Genomic DNA, 19,333 nt, shown 5'->3' on the forward strand with positions numbered 1-19,333 from the left:
TTCCACGTGCTAAATTGATGCATGAAGTGCTGCATGCACGATTCACCTAATAATCATGCAATATTAATGGCATGTTCAAAGCAGTCAACAATGAACAGACACACATTCTAGTCATTGTGTTCATATTGATGACGAAATTGATCAGTCAATGATTGATAAAAGTAAGTTGTGCATGGACCCCGCCCTAAGAATTAGCTTCGGAAAATCGCGACACATGCAATATTCAAATCTAAATGGGTTCATCCCTCTTGAAAATTGACTCTTCCCAATTCTTTTTGCTTGTATTCCCCGAAATCATCGTGATTAAACTTGGTTTGGATTAAAATATAAGTGGAGAGATGAGATGAGATGATTTTAGATAAAATATAAAAGTTAAAAAAATATTATTTTTTAATATTATTATTATTTTAAAATTTAAAAAAATTGAATTAAGATTTGAAAAAGTTGAATTATTTATTATATTTTTTTATAAAAATTTGAAAAAATTGTAATAATGAGATGAGATAAAATGAAACATTTTCTGAATCTAAATAGGGTCAATTGTATAATTAGTTCCATAATATATAATTTAGATTTGATTATAAATGATCAGTTTCGTCTACCCTGACTACTGACATTAATAAATAATATATAATATCATGTCATTAATTTTTTTAAAATTTGTACAAGAATTATTCCAATACTCCACAATTTATTTTGGAGAATTAGGTCCCGTTTGTATTGATAGTTGAGTTAAATTGAGTTGAGATGAAAGTTAAAAATTAAATAAAATATTATTTTTTAATATTATTATTATTTTAAAATTAAAAAAAATTAAATTAGTTATTATATTTTATTTAAAAATTTAAAAAAATTATAATAATTATAAATAAGATGACTGAAAATCATTTTTCAATCAAAACAGCACCTTAACTATACTAAAATTAAATTGATGCGAAAGAAGAATGAGACCTCAGAAAGGACGCGAATATTATATTTCTACGAGGTTTGAATATTGGGACATGCTGCATGTCAATCTGGCCAAAAGACAAAAAGACTGACAGATAGGAGGAACCTAGTTACCTAGCTAGTTGCATCCATATATAGATAACATGCATGTTTAAATATATATATATATATATATATATATATATATATATATCTGCTTATTACATTACATTATTTAAAAAGGTCTATATATGTACGGTTTATTATTGTTCATCAACAGTAATAAACAGTAAAACGATTTTTTTTTCTTTTTCGTATTTTTTTTTCCGCATATCTTATTACTGTTCATCAACAGTAATAAACAGTAAATTTTTTTTTTTTTTCTCGCATATTTGTTTAGTTTTTTTTTTTTTTTGTTGGTTTATCCGTGTGAATACTAATGTGCGACATAATACCGCAATCGTGGATGGGGAATGAGAGAGAGGAATAAATAAAAAGTGGAGAAAAAGATTAGGTTTTAGATTTTAAGTTTCAACCCTTCATCTTTAATTTTCAGATTTAATCTAACGGTAGAAGTTTAAATATTGATTTAAACTAACATAAAATAGATAATTAAAATATAAATCTTCTATTATACACTTAAATTAATTTCAATTTATATATATATCTGCCTATATCTTAAAAGAGGTTATTCTATTACTGTTCATCAACAATAATGAATAGTAAAAAGGCTGTGTGGTTTTTTTTTCGCATATCCCTATATTGTTCATGACTGATCATCAACAGTAATGAACAGTAAATAGGTTTTTTTTTCATGTTTGTTTGGTTTTTCTGTTTCTTTCTGGGTTTGTCTGTGTGAATGCCAATGTGCGATGTAATACCACAGTCGTGCGTGGGTAATGAGAGAGAGGGAGAAAGGAAAAGTGGGGAAAAATATTGGTTTATAGGTTTTAAATTACAACTCTTCATATTTAATCTTCAGATTTAATCTAACGATAGAAGTTTAAATATTGATTTAAACTAACATAAAATAGATAATTAAAATATAAATATTCTATCATACACTAAAAATTAACTTCAATTTATAAAATACTAATTTTTCATCATTAAATAAAAGATAAAGTTTTACTGAATATTTTTAAAAGAATAATATTATATCATATACTAAAAATCAACTTTAATTTATAAAATACTAATTTTTCATCATTAAATAAATGATGAAATTTTACTATACATTTTTAAGAAAAAAAACTATCTAATTAATTTGAATTTTTAATATAATTTAAATTTTATAATAAATGATGAACATAAATAAATAATAATTTTATTCTTATACATTAGATTATTTTAATATTCGAAATTATATTTTATTCTTTTCTTCAATTTGACAGATGTGGCGAACGTGATTTACCACCGCTAGTGTGTGTTTATATATATATATATATATGTTGGGTGTCATCTCCATGATCACTACCATATAAATTATAATATTACGATTCATCGTGATGTTTCAAACTTCCCCCAAACTTTTGTTGACGAGAATTGATTAAGCGCGCAGCCAATAGTAATCGGGAAAACTGAGTGGGATCCAGGAAGAAGAATGTGATAGAATGAAGATTATATATATGATTGGTGCATGGGTCAATATATACAACAGTACTTTGAAAGAAACCTAATGGTACGATATATGGCATACATTAATGGGCATTGATCATAGGAAACAATTAATTACTCGTGTGTGAAGATCATGAGCAAAAGTTCTTAATTAATGACCTTTATTTTTTAATGATGTTCATGTTCACATGTTAAGGAACCTATCATGTTCATCATTTGATCTGTAGTATTGTTACATGTTTGCTGCTATTTTTCTTCATCTAATTTGTCATGCAATTCATGGCCGGGAAGCATAAAAAATCATATGAAAATTTCAAACTTAAGAAAACCAACCAATAAGATCATGATAACAATAATTCAGAGGCCAATATTAATGGTCAAATTCAAGAATGGAAATTCGTACAATTGACTAATTTGATGGTCACAGACTTAATATATATAGCAACATGCATGGAACATATATATATATAGATATATATAGTTGTCTCAAGGTATCTTAATTCCATGCATGTCCCATTGAAGTCTGGCATATTGAGCGGTACGTACTAGGAGGAATCAGAAAACCATTCATGATCTTTTTGTTTGATCGATCCTTAGTACTCATGCACTGTAAGAGTACTCTTCCGCGCGCGTTTCTGTCCAAATGATCAATCGACCCCATACACATTAATCATGCCAATGAAATATGGCTTTGCTTACTCTTTGAATCGATCGTCCGTCATTTTCTATATAATATAATGCATTCATATTTTCTCCTAACGCGTCACATGCGCGCCTATCGATCAAATGTAAATGCAAAGGTAAATTAAAGGTTAATTTATTTGTGAATTAATTTTATAATCTAATATATCAAATCAAATTATATAAATTTGTGAATTTATTTGTAGGAGCTTTCTTTATGATTAAAATATATATTTCTGAAAAGATGCACTAGTTAAGAGAAGTTACGTACGTGTAATTAAAAAATATTAAAAAGGAAAACAAAATAAATTAAAAAAATAAGAAATTACGAGGCATATATAAGATAAGCGAAGCCGACTCTCCACAGTGCACCCAACTGGATCGATCGGCTTGGCGGCTTGATTCCATGCATGCATTAATAGAGTTGGGAGTGGACGTGAAAGGCTCCTGTAACGTTGTCTACGAAAGCGCCAGTCCGGTATAACGTGGCGAAATATTGTTGGTGACAGCTAATACCAAAAGTCAAATAGGTGGCACATCGATTGGCTCGATCGAAATGATTTGGATCTTTAATCGGTGACAGCAAATAACAACAATACGATGCATTTTTCGGTGAAGATAATAATTTTCAAACTTTTTTTTTGCATGCATCTCAATCTCATCCACTGTTCATGTTTTACAATCTGAGACGGTGCTGAGGGAGACCAGATTATATATCCGAGGAGCTAATTTCTGTGGATTTCTACGACAGCCAATAGCTTATTGCCACTTCATACGTACACAATAACGATTGCTCAGCAGATTTAAGTTCAAGAATCAAATGTCAAAAAATGTTCTGCTCTGACCTCACTGATTACGAGAGTAGAATTCGTATTACATTACGATGAGACAGAGAGATAGAGAAATTGCGACTGTGCCTGTAATTTTTTCTACGTAACAAGACACGTCTCTTAAAGAGTACAAAGGCCGGTACCGAATCCCGTTGACTTGAATCATTTTCTCTAAGCTCGATCGCCAGCTTCCTTCTCTAGCATTTATATATACTCATCTTCATACATGTAGCCAACAGCAATAGTACATGACTTGCTTCCAGTTAATTATTAGAGCTCATATATAATTACTTCCCTGATCTCTCTGAGTCTTTCTCCAAGTTAGACACAAAACAATGGGAAAGTCTCCTTGTCGTGACGAGCGGGAAGGTTTAAAGAAAGGTCCATGGACTGTAGAGGAAGATCGGAAACTGCTTGATTATATTCAGAAACATGGGCATGGTAGATGGAGAATCCTTCCCAATAATGCAGGTTCAGACACTAATGATTCCTCTTTTTTATTATAAATTCGATATTGATACGCGACGAGTTAATTTGTTTGATTCTCGTATATTTCTTTAATTTTGAGGTCAATTTTACTAGTCCTTATTATAATTAAGTACTGATTCCTGGTTTCATGAGTGAAGTGCTGTTTGCGTACTCTTTCTGTTTTATGACGATTAAAATGGTGCTTTTTCTTGTCTCCTTAATGTTTTAGGTCTAAAAAGGTGTGGAAAGAGTTGCCGGCTTCGCTGGACAAACTATTTGAGACCAGACATCAAGAGAGGCAGGTTTTCATTTGAAGAAGAAGATACCATAATACAACTACACGGTGTTTTGGGAAATAAGTGAGTACATTCATCATTCGCTTAATTGCTTTCATGACTTTTTGTATCTACTTGCTCATTTTCTTTTTCATTTCCACAAAACTAAATTATTAAAAATGCTAATTATGCAAAATATGATTGCTGATGGAAAAAGAAAGCAAAGGTACCTACCTCATGGACTTCTTGTGTTCATGTGTAACTTCTTTCGTTTTGTTTTTTGTTTTGAGTCATGTTGCAGGATAAGTTTTGAATTGTAGAAGCTTTAGATTCGTGCAAGCTAGTCAATGATGTCGTGGAACTCGTGGCGAATATTTAATGTTTCATTGCCCACAAAATATTAATTTTTTTTTATCCATTAATTGTCGTGTCATGCATCGGCCATATTCAATTCTGTGTCCCTGTGTCTTCAGGTGGTCCGCCATTGCTGCTCACTTGCCGGGAAGAACAGATAACGAGATAAAAAACTATTGGAACACCCACATCAGAAAGAGGCTATTAAGAATGGGAATTGATCCAGTGACTCATACCCCACGGCTCGATCTTCTCGAACTCTACTCCATTCTGAGCTCATCTCTCTACCACTCATCTCAACTTAATAATTTCCCCAGTCAGCAGCCAGGAGTCGGACCTTTAGGAAACCCAAATCTTCAAGGTCTAGCCACAGCTGATCATCTCCTGTCACCCCAATACAAAACAACAGAGATTACTTCTCAGTATGATCCCCAGCAAAACCAATATCACAATACCCTAGTTTCAAACCAGTTCCAGTCTTCCCATCCCATACATGAGCTAAACACGAGTACTTATGCTGCACAAGTAAACCAGCTTCATAGCGCAGTGCAAGAAACTCGACCTTGTGCAGCATCACATGCTCTTAGCACTCCATTTCGAAGGGAACCTCAGCTCACACAAGCAAAATTGGAGCAACTCTCTCCAAATCTTACCAATTTTATCCGCCAAAATGCTCTGACAAACTTGTGGCCGAGTATGGGAGACCAACCAAATTTAGCCAGGAATGACTTTCCTTTGCAAAATGTGGATTCCATTATTGACCCTCAACTTGAAAACGAAATTTTACAGACTAGGAACAATATTGATCAGCAGATACCAAATTACAGTTTTGGCTCGCTGACAACGACAACTTCACCCAGTCCCACTCCCTTATCGTCTACTACAGGCCACCTACGCCAACTGCAGCACTGAAGATGAGAGGGATAGTTACTGCAGCAATATTATGATGTTTAATATGCTTGCCAAATAGCTTAAATGCCAGTGTTGACGTCGAAGCTAGCTGCAATGTGCAGCAACAAGTTGCTGATCCTATTTTCTTACCAGCTTAGTCTGTTTCTAGCTAGTGACGTTTCATGTTCAGATCATTTGGCTTTGGTCGATTTAATTGTACGTTCTGCATGACTTGTAGTTGTACTTACGATATTAAGAGTTTTGCTAAGTACAGATAAATTGTTAGCGTATCAATCTGTATATTAATATTATTATCTTTATGTTTTAAATTTAAATTAATATTATTTTTAATAAAATCTAGTTAATTATATTGAATATATGCATATATTAGTAACAAAATCGCTTACAATTAGATTTTTTTCAATATTAATTATGTAATATTAATCTTCTCCAACTCCGGCTTGCCTGTTTTAGCCGTGTATCTGATTGCAATTAACAGCTTAATTGGAATATCAGGGATGCTTTTTGTAGTTAATTAGGAAGCTAACGTACTTTTGGTTAACAACATTGTTAGTTACTTCGTTTCAGAATATCAAATGTCCACATATAAACTAAAATAAGAGTTATAATTAGGAAATTAAAAAAAAAAAAAAAAAAGAAAGAAAAGAAAAGCACGCTGCATGCGCTGGTTATATATTATCATACATATATATATATATATATGTATGATAATTTAATCACCCAGAATTATATTAAGTTCTAGGTATAAAGGTATATATAGAAATATCTGAGTAGACAGAGAAGCTGGGGGAAACAATAATGCCCTCGAAACGATGAAAAAGACGGAACTTCGGTGCACATGATACATGCAGCAGGAATTCCAAGGAACTTTACGTTTGGACAGTGAGAAGTGTTGAGAATGTTTATGAATAGTAGTGAAAAAGTAATGAAAAAGTAATAATAAAATATTAAATAATAGTAAAAAATAGGTAAAAAGTAATAAATAGTAAAAAAATAAATAAAAAATAATAATAAAATAAAAAATAATAGTGGGAATACTTGACACTTGCCAAACATAGCTTAATTACAGAACAGAGGAGAAATTCCGAGGAAGTTTCCGCAGACCATGCATACACGTTACAGGGCTAGCTAGCATTGTAGACATGATAACTTCCTGTTCTAATAATATCCGTACGTTAATTAATTATTATTTATTTAAAAAAATTAAAAATAAATTTAATTATTAAAATTATGAGAGAGCCTCGCAGGTCGGATGTTTCTCCTAGTTTTCCACCTGCAAATTACAAGTTGCCACGTAAGAGTTGTAGCAAAATATAATATACACTTGCACACATATGAACATTTTATTTTACAGCTCTTTCCCCCTCTCCCTCCCTCCATCCCCCCACCCTCCGTCGCTCTTATGTCCCTCTAGAATACGATATCTGCCTCACATAGGTGCAGATTAAAACTTGATAAATTAGAGTGGCAGTTGTGGAATCTAAGGGCTGGTGGAAATAAGAAAACAAAAATAAAACTCAAGACTCCGCATTTTCTCAGCAGCAAATAGATCCCACATTTTCTCACCATCCAAATAGAAATACATTTCCTTAGCATCCAAACAGTAATTTAAAGACAACAAAATCAGACTAAGATTTCTAGTTATTTAGGTATCCTTTTGTGTTATAAAGGAAATTTTTCACTTTGGCATTATGGAACCGTTGGTTGAGCTCTAAGCTTTGAGTTTTCTCCAGATTGGTTTTGATTCAGGTCTAATTGGATTTCGAGTTTTCTAGAAAATGTTGGCAAATTTTTGAGAAAGTAAAGGTTGTTAAATCCTGGCTTTGTTAATATTGGATTTTTACAAGTGGGAGAGAACGACAAAGTCTGAGGGGCGTGAAAGGAAGAGCTCAAGCTTGAAGAGAGATATAGAGAGGACAAAGCTAAAATTTGTAAGAATATTGTTTTCTACCATCTCTTGGATTCGAGGGAGAACTTCGGGGCTAGAGGGAAGGGAGAAGCGGAAAAAAAGAGATGAGAGAATGTATGTGCACCCACTGTAAATTTAATAAGTCCACCAGGTGTTACAATTTTATTAGTGAGTGTAAAAATGGAATGGACACCCGACCAGTTTTAAGTTTTTCTCTAAAATTATATCTTTAACACATGTCCAATAACGGGATGTGACATGCTTGCTATCAAGATTTCTCAAATTTTTCTCATATTTGATGTTTTAAGTAAAATAAAAATAAATATATGAAATAGATCATTTTATAATATTTATTAAGCATGTAATATTATTAAAAGAATTTAAATAGATGGCAATAAAACTTGCAATGTATATTATTTTCGCTCTCAGTAGTACCTTTAAATTTAAACATATATTAAAGAAGATTTAATTTTGTCTATGCTATCAGAAGGCCGGTGATCTTGCGAGTGACGAAAGCTATAATTGGGAATTGAATTAATTAGCAATTAATTTCTTTAGGGAAACAAACTGTAGGTGTAAAGCTTAATTGGTTAAACTGCCTTCCTCTTCATTCGTTAATATATTTATATTTATAATGTTGTCTATATATATAGCACAGCCTAACCTAGTACTTAGGCCTACATTATTATGATATGAAATTTGAATGAACCCACGAGTATTCAACGGTGGCCTCGGCTAGCTAGTGACAGTAAGGGTGGTAATTCGTGTTGTAGAGTTCATGTTCACGTTCGTGTCATGTTAAGTCATGGATATTTAACTATACGGCTCAATCTGAACTCGACTCTTTAAACTCAACGTGTTAGATCTTCAAACTCTAACATGATCCATTGAAATAAATGGTCGTATCGTGTCATCCATTTTGATTTATTTAATAATTAATTAAAAATTGATCAACATGACATGATTCATTTCAACTCGTTTCATATAAAGGATTGAACTAATCCACATAATATATCCATTTGACCTGATTAAATAATTTCACGTAAAAGTTAAAACTTATATTTATTAATAGTCACAATATCTCAAAGAAATATTTAGACTACCCACTAACAAAAAATATCAATATTTTTTATATTTTAACTCATAATAAAATCAATATTATAATCCCGATATTAACAAATGAGTATAGGTTCATAATTACAATCCAACAATACAAATATAAGTACATTGAGAGGTATCAATATTACAATTCAACAATAATAAAATTGTGATTGTGAGTAAAAATCTAAACGGATCATAACGTGTTGGTTTTTTGTTAAGCGGGTTGATCTGTTTATAAATCGTATTTTAACAGGTTAATCTGTTTTGACCCGAACCCATTAACATCAAATTCAAACTTGTTAATTTTGTGTTGGGTTCACTAGTCATGTTATATATTGCCATACCTAATGACCAGCACCTATAATTAAAGAGAAATTCTACATGAAATCCTTATACCACAAACCTCCACTTAATCAACATGTGATTTGTCATTTTTGTCCTTCTATCTTAATGCTTAAATATATGTGTGTTTAAATAAAATGATAAAAATAATAAATCATATATTGGTTAAGTGAAAGTGCGTAGTGTAAGAATTTCTTGTAGCATTTCTCATTATATATTAATATTGTTTGTTGCTTGATTTTACTACTACGTTGTACCTCGAGGGAGTGGCAGCAAAAACTTCATATGAATATGGCACGAATGGTACAATATTAACATACAATCAAATTACATCAATTTATAGATTTATTTTTATAAAAAATTTTATAATTAAGATATTTCTCAATTCTTTTTTGTGTTTGTAAATGGGGCATAATGTATAAAATTGAGAAATTTTTCCAAAAAAAAAAATATCTGAATTAAAAAGGAAAATAAGAGCTGAGAAAGAGTGAAGACCAAAGGCGGGAAGATTTCCTTAGCAATGGTCACTGATTGTAACAGTATGTAGCACACCTCTAGTTACTTAGAATAAAAATAGACTAAAATTGCTCAATTTCAAGAGGAGCACCTCCATAGAAGAAAAAGATAAGAGAAAGGAATATGAATTTTTATTAACTTTCTGAATAATCAACCCTAGAGCCCTTGACTCTTACATAAAGAAGATGACTCCTATATAGGCACAGGCTAACACAACTAAAGACATAGAAGAAAATAAGACTTTGGGCCCAAGCCCACTAGTTACATTGTAGTCCCAATAACATGCACAAATCAAAGTAATTAAAGTTGTAATTAATGATAAACTGGCCCAAGGCCCAAGGCCCATGTATCATATTTATGAACTATGACAAACTATCCCCTATAGAAGCACCTTCTCCACAAGGTGTGGTATCCTTGTCTACAACTGTCCCCCATCTTGGGTCAAAAAATAAGAATTTTCTTTATATCAACAACTATACCAACAAGATGCACTGGTTCGCCCACAACTTCAACCATAAAATCTTTGAGCAACTCAGCCCACATGAGCTCAATATATACAATGTTTGGCTTTTCCGATTTGCCAAATCACAAAATTGTAAGGGCCCAAACTCTATTTCCACCTTCAGCTATAACCATATATATTATCACGATGGTGCTCCAGACAAGCACCAAAACCATGAACAAGAAGAATAGCAAGACCTTCATGTCCAAGAACTGTATATATACTGAATTGGAAAGTCCTTCCATCTCCAAATACAAATAGAATATGGTTCATAATAACTTATAAGACTTTTTAGAGCCATGACCCAATACCACTCCATTGAACACACATCGGTGGGTATTCCAATGACATTTGCATAGCTCCTTACATCATAGATAGAATTTGGGAGCTGACTATTTGATACTTCAGCAGGAATTAGGGTGCTAGGAGCACCCATCAGATCAATTATATATTCACTTCCATCATCCAATTTGATGAAGTTCACAGCTTCATCATCAATGCTTGTATAGTAACTTCCTTTTACCAACGTACATGGAAGATTAATCCTGTCCGCTAGTACCTTAAATAGCAAGGCCCTATGGCGTGAAAGTCCAACATCAAGAAATCCAAGGGGAAGAATAATTGTGTTTAGAGAATTCCGTAACTCGTAACTCAACTCCTTGTGTTCCATCTTCTCAACATTTCATTAGCATGAAGTACCACACCACCCATTCTATCAACAACAAGATCAGCAACTTTCTGAATCAAACCACTTAAAATCTGACCCTGAACAGAAACTCGACTCTCTTTGGATATGGTACATGCTATCTTCTCAAGCTTTTGAAGTTCATGATCAACCAAGCGATTTACGAAAATAACTTCATAGTCAACATTATCTGAAATGGATATTGCTTGAAGATCCACCAACAAAGGCATCTTCCCTTGCGTGTAGGGATGTAGTCAAGCCTAGTAGAGCTGAGCTGGTCTTTAGCTTGCCGAGCTCGGCTCGACTCAAAATACCCGAGCTCGAGATTTTTTTGTATTCTTTGTTCGAGCTCAATTCAATAAGCTAAACTCTCAACTCGAGCTTGAGCTCGTTCCACAAACGAATTCGAGTCGAGCCGAGCTCGGATTTTTTATTTTTTGAATAAGATTTAATAATTAATAAATAAAATAAAATAAAATAAAATAAAATAAAAGATTTAATATTAGATTTATACAACTAACAAGTAGAACATCTATTGAATTATAAAATTTTAAAAAGTTTATAAATAATTAATATCTAACTAGTTGATATTTATCCAAAATAAAAATATATTATATGTCTACATATATTATTAATACATACACTTAATATAATAGCATATATCTACTTCATATATGGTTCCCACATACTAGTATATGAAATATTAAATTTTATCGAAAAATTATTATACAAATTATAAAATATACATATGAAGTATACTCATTATATAGACATAAGTAATTAGATTACATATTATATATTTAATTATAAAAGTGGTATGTTTATATTATTAGCTAATACATATATATATATATATAAATAGGTGTATGTATATATTTTTCAATATATGAATGAGTTTTAATTGAGTCGAGCTAACGAGTTGACTCGAGCATAAATGAGCGGGTCTTAACGAGTCTTAGCCGAGTCGAGTCGAGTTTTGTCGGGTATGTGTCATTTACAAATTGAGCGGGTCTCTGCTTTCATGAGCGAGCTTTTTTTTTCACGAGTCGAGTTTAATTCGAATTTAACCGAGCGGGCTATCGAACAGACTGGTTAATTTACAGCCCTACTTGTGTGTCTAGCTTTGAGGTAATGCCATATACATCATAAAACCAATCCATCACTTTTTCATGATAACTTACTACATTATAGTTCCAATACCAAAGCGATGAGAACTTGATAACGGCTTGATTGTCCGATAATTCATGAGGCATTTCATCAACTATCTTCAAAGCACTAAAATCTGAGATGTCGTAAAAATGGTATAGTTGAAACCTCACATTACAATTCCTAGAAACAACAAAACCACCTTGGAGAGAAGAGTAGCATGCCTGAAGATCTTTTAAGGCAAAGTTCAAACATTTATAACAATCTTGTTGTGCCATGTCCCTAGTACCTTGTACAAGATCATAGATTGTTTTCTTCCTTGAGAATTGAATTTCACCAGTTGTGAACATGCATGTAAAGGGATCAAATGTAGTCTCGTTTGAGATGATGTTCATCAAGTACGTTAAAACTTGAACAAAATGAACATGATTTGTTACCTTCTTGATCTCCAGTTGTTTCTAACCTGGATACTTTCCGGTATAAACCATAAATAAAGAGAAATTCTTGGAGGAGTAGCGAGCTTGACAGAGGTCAAGCATTTCCTCAAACAACGTCTGTACGCTCAAGTTTTTTCTACTATTTACATCACATACTCCGATTCTCTAAAAAATCTCAAACTCAGTTTCACTGTGATAACCAGCAGGTTCATATCTATCTACATGCTTAGAAGATAACTTAGTTGGACGTAGCTCTTCTTCCCCACGTGCGAACTGACATTTGGAGACGTAGTGGCAGTTACCTGAATCTTCCCAGGAGTAGCAAATCTTGGCCTTGTACAGACTTCTTCCCCCAGACGAGGAAGAAGATGACATCGTTGAGCCCCCATAATCCGTTGTTTTTGCTTCACTAGCTAAGAAGACTACCCTTTCGGTGCCCACGATTGACTCGCAACTCAGCCCAACGGTGTACTTCACCCTATGGCGGCTCACGAAGTCAGGCTGTCTTGCAGCGACGCGCTGGATGGTGCATGGAAATAATAGAGGCGCTTGGAAATAACAGTGGGGTGATGGAGTGAAGTGAAGAACAGAGCTCAAGCTAGGGTTAGAGCCATCGCTTTTTCTAAGGAAATAAGAGAGATTTGTCGGTTGCAATTTAGTATGACTATTTTTTTGTGGTGAGGATAAGGAGCCGAGAAACTGAAAATCGACACCATTGGGATCAAATTTTTGTCTAATGGCTAGGTCTTCTCTTCTTACAGTTAGTGAGTGAGTGTTGCTAGGGACAACCGAAAAATATGAGGGAAAGGGAAAATAAATTTTTAGAGGAAAGGGATGAAACGATAGCTGAGCGGAAGTTCTGAATATGAAGAAATCGATTTTTGATGTCTAACAGGATTTCTGGAAATATTAGAAAGAGGAATCTAAGCGAGATTGACTGCCTCTTTTTCTTCCCCCATCGTTGTGGATTTTTCATTTTCCTGAAAAGCGTAGAGCTGGTGTTCCAGATTTATGAAACCTTCATTAAAGTTGTTATTGAAATTTTCAAGGTTGTCTTCAAAGTCGTTCCTAACATCCTTGAATGTTTGTAGGACAATTTCAAAACGTTGTTGTGATTGTTCAAGCTGCTCCTTGATTTTGAGCAACGATGAAAGAATTTCTTCAATTCCATGGGTTGATGAAGTAGCTATTGAAGAAAACCTGTCTCTGAATATCACTTGTAATACACCTCTAGTTACTTAAAATAAAAATAGATTGAAATTGCTCACTTTGAGGGGAGCACCTCCATAAAAGAAATGAAGAAAAAGATAAGAGAAAGGAATAAGAATTGTCATTAACTTTCTAAATGATCAACCCTAGAGCCCTTGACTATTATATAAAGAAGATGACCCCTACATGGGCCTAGGCTAACACAAGTAAAGGCATACAAGAAAATATGACTTTGGGCCCAAGCCCACTAGTTACATTGTAGTCCCAATAACATGCACAAATCAAAGTTATTAAAGTTGTAATTGAAGATAACGGGTTCAAGGCCCATGTATTTATTATATTCATGGACTGTGACACAGTATATGATGGATTATGTTACTAAAGACCTCATGCAAAGGCAGAAAACCTTGTCTCGACAATCCCATATCGAGGTTTTCCTCTACCAGCCCTTTCAAAAGTATGGATTTTGAAAACTTTTTGGAGGGCCCATTCTTTGTATAAAGATATAAAGAAGTAAGTATTTATAGTTGAGAGCAGAAATTTCACTGCTTTACGTATTATTTTTAGGGTGGTGCTACAGAAATTAATATTTAATTGAATTAAAAAATTCATTAAATATTAATTTTTATTCTACTTCATAATTAAGAAAATATTTTTAAATAATATTATAATTTTTATTTTATTTTTTAAAATATTTAAAATTATTAAAAATATCTATATAAAAATAAATTAAAAAAAAATATAAAAAAGTGCTACAGGCGGAGCCCCCAGCGGGGCGTGTAGCATTTTCCTTATTTTTAATTCAATTTGGGCGTTCGTCGCAGCTAACGATCGATGATTTGATAAACAAAAAAAATTGATTAAGCCCACCAGGGCGTATCGCCTGTTCTGAAATCAGTTTCAACCCAGGGAACAAACACCGCCTTCCCATCATCGATGTCTGCCAGAGCCAAGGACTGTTCCAAATGAGGACGATCAGAAGGATAATTAGCAGAGAGAGAGCATATGGAACAGAGTGTTCGTCATTTTGTGACATACCAGAGGAGCAGGTCCCCTAACAACCCTGCCTTGATTATTGTACTGAGAACCATGACAAGGACAAATGAACTTGTTTTCAGCAGCATTCCACGGCACCACACAACCTAAATGTGTGCAGACAGCGTTAATGCCATAGTTTGCCAGACTCCTATCATTCTCCACAACAAGGTATGTTGGGTCTCCCTGAAATTTCGAATTTTGAACACATTACACAGCATTCTCCAAAATTCAAAACTCACTATATAAGAATGTTGTTGTTGGAAAAGAGATCGAGAAGGACTATTTGCAGTAGTTGGAAACATTTGGATTTGGTACTACAATGGCTGATTTGTCATTAGTATACAGAGCATATAGTATTAGTGCTAAGAGATCTAGAATACGGATACCCAAGTAATGAAATATGAGATATACCTTCAACCCTTGAGTTAGGGTTCTGTGACCAGGGCCATGGTTCTTAAGCTATTCAGATGCAATGACATCGTTTCCAAGAGCATCCTTTGCCACGATACCGCCACCAGCACCACCCGTCCTATTCAGTTGCCCATACTAAAGTTAAATATAAATCAAAATCAAGGAGTTGCAGGAATCTCAAGATTTTACCTCAATATGAAAACTGAAAGACTCTCTTGGGTAAGAAAGTGAATCAACAATAAAACCAATACGACTATTGATTCAAGACAGATAGAGGAAGAAAATCTTAAAACCGATCAAACATAGCAAATTACGAGGTTGTTTAATCAAAACGGAATAGAAAACATAAGAAGTCACCCTTTGAATCTGAATCAGTGAAATGAAGAAACTCAAATTAATAAAAATCCTTGAGTCCATTATAAAAAACCAATTCCAGAAAATGCAATTTTCACGATTAAGTTTCCTTGTTAGAAACTCAGCTAGCTCTTCCATTGTATAAGAAAGAAAAACTGAAACTCACCCTGGTGGGACAAAGAAGGAAGCATAAGGAACCAACATGCCAGCCGTGGGGAGGGATATGGCACCTAACAGAAGCAGATTCATGAGTTGCCTCTTGCCCATGTCAGGTACTCGGTCGGCTGGAATGCCGGTGGCCTGGCAAGTGATTTTTGTACCCTTTTCCTTTCTCGCCAACAGGGTGCTCATCGTGGGCTTCAACATAAAAGCTTGGGATGAAGAAAACAACCCATTCTTAGTAGAGCACAGCTGAAAGCAAACACAATAAACATTTTACTTTTGAGTTTCAGATGTCATATCGAAGTTTACTTGCCTGAGTCCTAAATCAAGTTAAGACAATATATATGAGAAGTGGTTGAAGGGGAGAGAGTCGAGGCAGCCATGGAAGAGAACTTGAGAGAAGCGGGGGTATCGGGAATGTGGAGAGTAAAGTGATGATGTATGCAAATTTTAGTTTGTAGATAAGGCAAAAGATGCGACTGATGGGAGAGAGACGGACTCCCAGAGCCAGAGAGTGTTGTGTGAACATAAAACTGTTTTTAAAGTTCTCTATACAAATACATGTTTTTTAAGGAAATCTGACAAAGTTTCCGACTCTCTTTCGGTACGGGTCTTTAATTTCTCCGCTTATTTTTATTTGGTGTGATGTTTTGAAGTTTTAACAATAGTTTCCATGCATGAATGTAGAATTATTTCAACGTACGAAAAGGGACAAAAATAAAAACGAATTATAAGTAACCTTTTACGGGCATGACATGATCTGTATCATATCATATAACATATATGCATAATGCATCATGCTGTGTGGACAATGATCAGGATCTCGGTCTCTAAAAGCGATATTTGAAATCATCAGACCGGTACAAATTCCGGATCTAATACATAATTAAATGTACGAAGTTCTACTGGAAAATGCAAAAAGGCAAAATAACGTGGACGGCAGGATTCGAACCTGCGCGGGCAAAGCCCACATGATTTCTAGTCATGCCCGATAACCACTCCGGCACGTCCACATCTTTTTATTAAAGTCTCCAGTTTTAAATATAGATAATATGAATGAGAGAAGAGAATAGAATTACTCCTGCCTTTTTTTCCTCGTTTAACTTGGGTCAAATCCTTTAAATCTTGGATCCCTATCGCTACAATGTAACTTCAATCACTTTAAAGTTTTACCATATTTTCGAGTTTAATTTTACTTTTATCTGTTGGAGACTCATTTGTCTTGTTGATTACATATAAAAGAAAAAAAAACTCTTTCTTTTAACCATTATATCATTAGAAAATATGAATTTAATTTGAGAATTCTTGCAAAACAATAAAGATTTTTGATCATTTAAATTAATCGATACTGAAATGTATTATTTATCTATAATACTCAAAAACTTTGCATTAAAAATAAAAATAAAAAATTAAGCCCATTGGACTCCTTAGAACATTCTTATTGGATTAGTTAAAAGCTAAATCCAATGAGTATTTAGCTATTAAAAAGTAAAATATACTCACATTAGATTATTCAAATTTCAAATATTTAGAATTTAGCTACAGTGACTTTCAAAAGTTTTTTCAAATTTGAAGGTTACTGTACATATATCAAATACATATTTTATTAATTATTTCTCTCTCACTTTCTTTCTATCACATAATTTATTATAATTAATATATTAATTTGACTTAGTGATATACTAATTTAATAAGAACATGATTATTAATTAACATATAATAAGTAGAATAATTAAATATGATAAAATTAAATAAATTAATAATTAAAAAAATTAAATATTTTTGAAATTATTAGTTATTCATTACTATATAATGATTAAATGTATAATCTAATATGGAGATTTGATGTGAATAATCAAAACTAAATTCATCTTATATTATTTTATTATTATATAATGAAAAAATAACTATTCTAATGTAGAGATTTATGTGAATGAAATAATTAAAAATTACTTTTTTTTTATATTTATTAAAGCTATCATTTAATTTTGACTAATCGAATGAGAGTGATATTAAGCCCCATATCTATTATCCACGCACTTGGGCTCAGCTAAGGCCGCCTCACTCTTTTAGCTCTTGTAGAAGCATCTCTCACTCATTCCAGACGTAGCCCTTCCTCTGCGATTCCGATCAGATCGGTGTCTCTCTTCGTGTTTAACAAATGCAATCCCAACACCAACACCAACAACAGCAAGACTCCTCCTTTGACTTCGATCCTCAGCTTCCAACCATCAAAATCCACCATCCGACTTCTCCCCGCCACCACTCTTCCCTGTCCGCAGCACTCATGTCCACCCCCACCGTCGGAGCTAGTCGCAAGATCGGCGCAGCCATCGACCTATCTGACGAGTCTGCCCATGCCGTACACTGGGCCGTCCAGCACTACATACGCCTCGGTGACGCTGTCATCCTACTCCATGTCAGCCCCACAACCGTCCTCTTCGGCGCCGACTGGGGTTCCGTAGACCTCTCCATCTCTCCCTCGGACGTGGTAGGAGAGGACGGCACTGCCACGAACGACTCCAAGCCGTCCAAGCAGAAGCTGGAGGACGATTTCGACGCCTTCACGGCCTCGAAAGCCAGGGATCTTGCGAGGCCCTTGCGGGAGGCGCAGATCCCGTACAAGATTCACATCGTGAAGGACCACGACATGAGGGAGAGGCTCTGTCTGGAGGTCGAGAGGCTGGGCCTCAACGTCGTCATCATGGGGAGCAGGGGATTCGGTGCGGCACGCCGCGGCAACAACGGTAGGCTCGGTAGCGTCAGCGACTACTACGTCCACCACTGTGTCTGTCCTGTCGTCGTGGTTCGGTATCCAGATGACAAAGAGGCCGGCGATGGTAGCGCCAGAGCCGTGGTCGACGTGAAGGAAGAGGAGAAAGAAGATCGGAAAGGTTAATGCGTTCTTATTCCTTTCTATATGTATAAAACTTTGATATAACTTAAAAGAGCACTGACAATGATTTAGTCGTTAAAAATTTAGTTAGAATGTTAGATTTTGCCTATAAAATAAGAATAAATATAGATAAAAATTATTATTGGGAGTATTTATTTTGTACACATGATGTGACATCATTTAGACTACATATCTCTCTAAGTGAGTGTTGAGAACAATAAACTAGAAGCAACTATGCAGTTAGTGTAAAGTGTGCACTGTTATAGTGACTTCTTTCTAGCATTACTCATAAAATAAACTTGTAGCTAAATTAGTTATTTACCATCTTAAAAGATTAAATAATAATAATATATTATGTATTTTAATAATATATAATATTTTTTTAAAATATTTTACAAGTATTTTTTTATTTCATAGCAATCTCCAGTAAATCGAAATAACAACAAATTCAAAGAAACAAATTGCGAAGTGTGCGCCAATTGAGTTATTAAGTTTTTGGTTGGGAGAGACCTAATTTGTAGTGCTACCGATCATTTATGGACATGAACACTACCCAAGGTATAG

The 19,333-nt window shown here is 33.9% G+C and overlaps 2 protein-coding genes, 1 non-coding gene and 1 pseudogene across 3 annotated transcripts; 2 read left to right on the forward strand and 2 right to left on the reverse strand.

The window, feature by feature from the left end:
- The first annotated feature begins 4,292 nt into the window (after positions 1 to 4,292).
- LOC108993240 (transcription factor MYB41-like) lies at positions 4,293 to 6,319 on the forward strand. Its single transcript, XM_018968091.2, has 3 exons — positions 4,293 to 4,523; positions 4,750 to 4,879; positions 5,269 to 6,319. Exons 1-3 carry the CDS (start codon positions 4,388 to 4,390, stop codon positions 6,059 to 6,061), a joined length of 1,059 nt encoding a protein of 352 aa, XP_018823636.1. The 5' UTR covers positions 4,293 to 4,387; the 3' UTR covers positions 6,062 to 6,319.
- An 8,378-nt stretch (positions 6,320 to 14,697) lies between these two features.
- Positions 14,698 to 16,339, reverse strand: LOC108992215 (annotated as a pseudogene).
- A 465-nt stretch (positions 16,340 to 16,804) lies between these two features.
- TRNAS-AGA lies at positions 16,805 to 16,886 on the reverse strand. The gene has a single exon. It is a non-coding gene; the product is annotated as a tRNA-Ser (tRNA).
- Positions 16,887 to 18,034: 1,148 nt separating this feature from the next.
- Positions 18,035 to 18,772, forward strand: LOC108993262 (universal stress protein PHOS34-like). The gene has a single exon (XM_035693878.1). It carries the CDS (start codon positions 18,035 to 18,037, stop codon positions 18,770 to 18,772), a length of 738 nt encoding a protein of 245 aa, XP_035549771.1.
- The last annotated feature ends 561 nt before the right edge of the window (positions 18,773 to 19,333 follow it).

This window comes from Juglans regia, chromosome 9, assembly GCF_001411555.2.
Source record: "Juglans regia cultivar Chandler chromosome 9, Walnut 2.0, whole genome shotgun sequence".
In the NCBI taxonomy this organism is placed as follows: Eukaryota; Viridiplantae; Streptophyta; class Magnoliopsida; order Fagales; family Juglandaceae; genus Juglans; species Juglans regia.

Bases quoted from the DNA above. Each gene is read 5' to 3' on its own strand.
- LOC108993240 (XM_018968091.2), top strand. From the start codon at position 4,388: ATGGGAAAGTCTCCTTGTCGTGACGAGCGGGAAGGTTTAAAGAAAGGT. The intron at 4,524-4,749 runs GTTCAGACACTA...TTAATGTTTTAG, and splicing joins AATCCTTCCCAATAATGCAG to GTCTAAAAAGGTGTGGAAAG. The intron at 4,880-5,268 runs GTGAGTACATTC...CTGTGTCTTCAG, and splicing joins CACGGTGTTTTGGGAAATAA to GTGGTCCGCCATTGCTGCTC.
- LOC108993262 (XM_035693878.1), top strand. From the start codon at position 18,035: ATGCAATCCCAACACCAACACCAACAACAGCAAGACTCCTCCTTTGAC.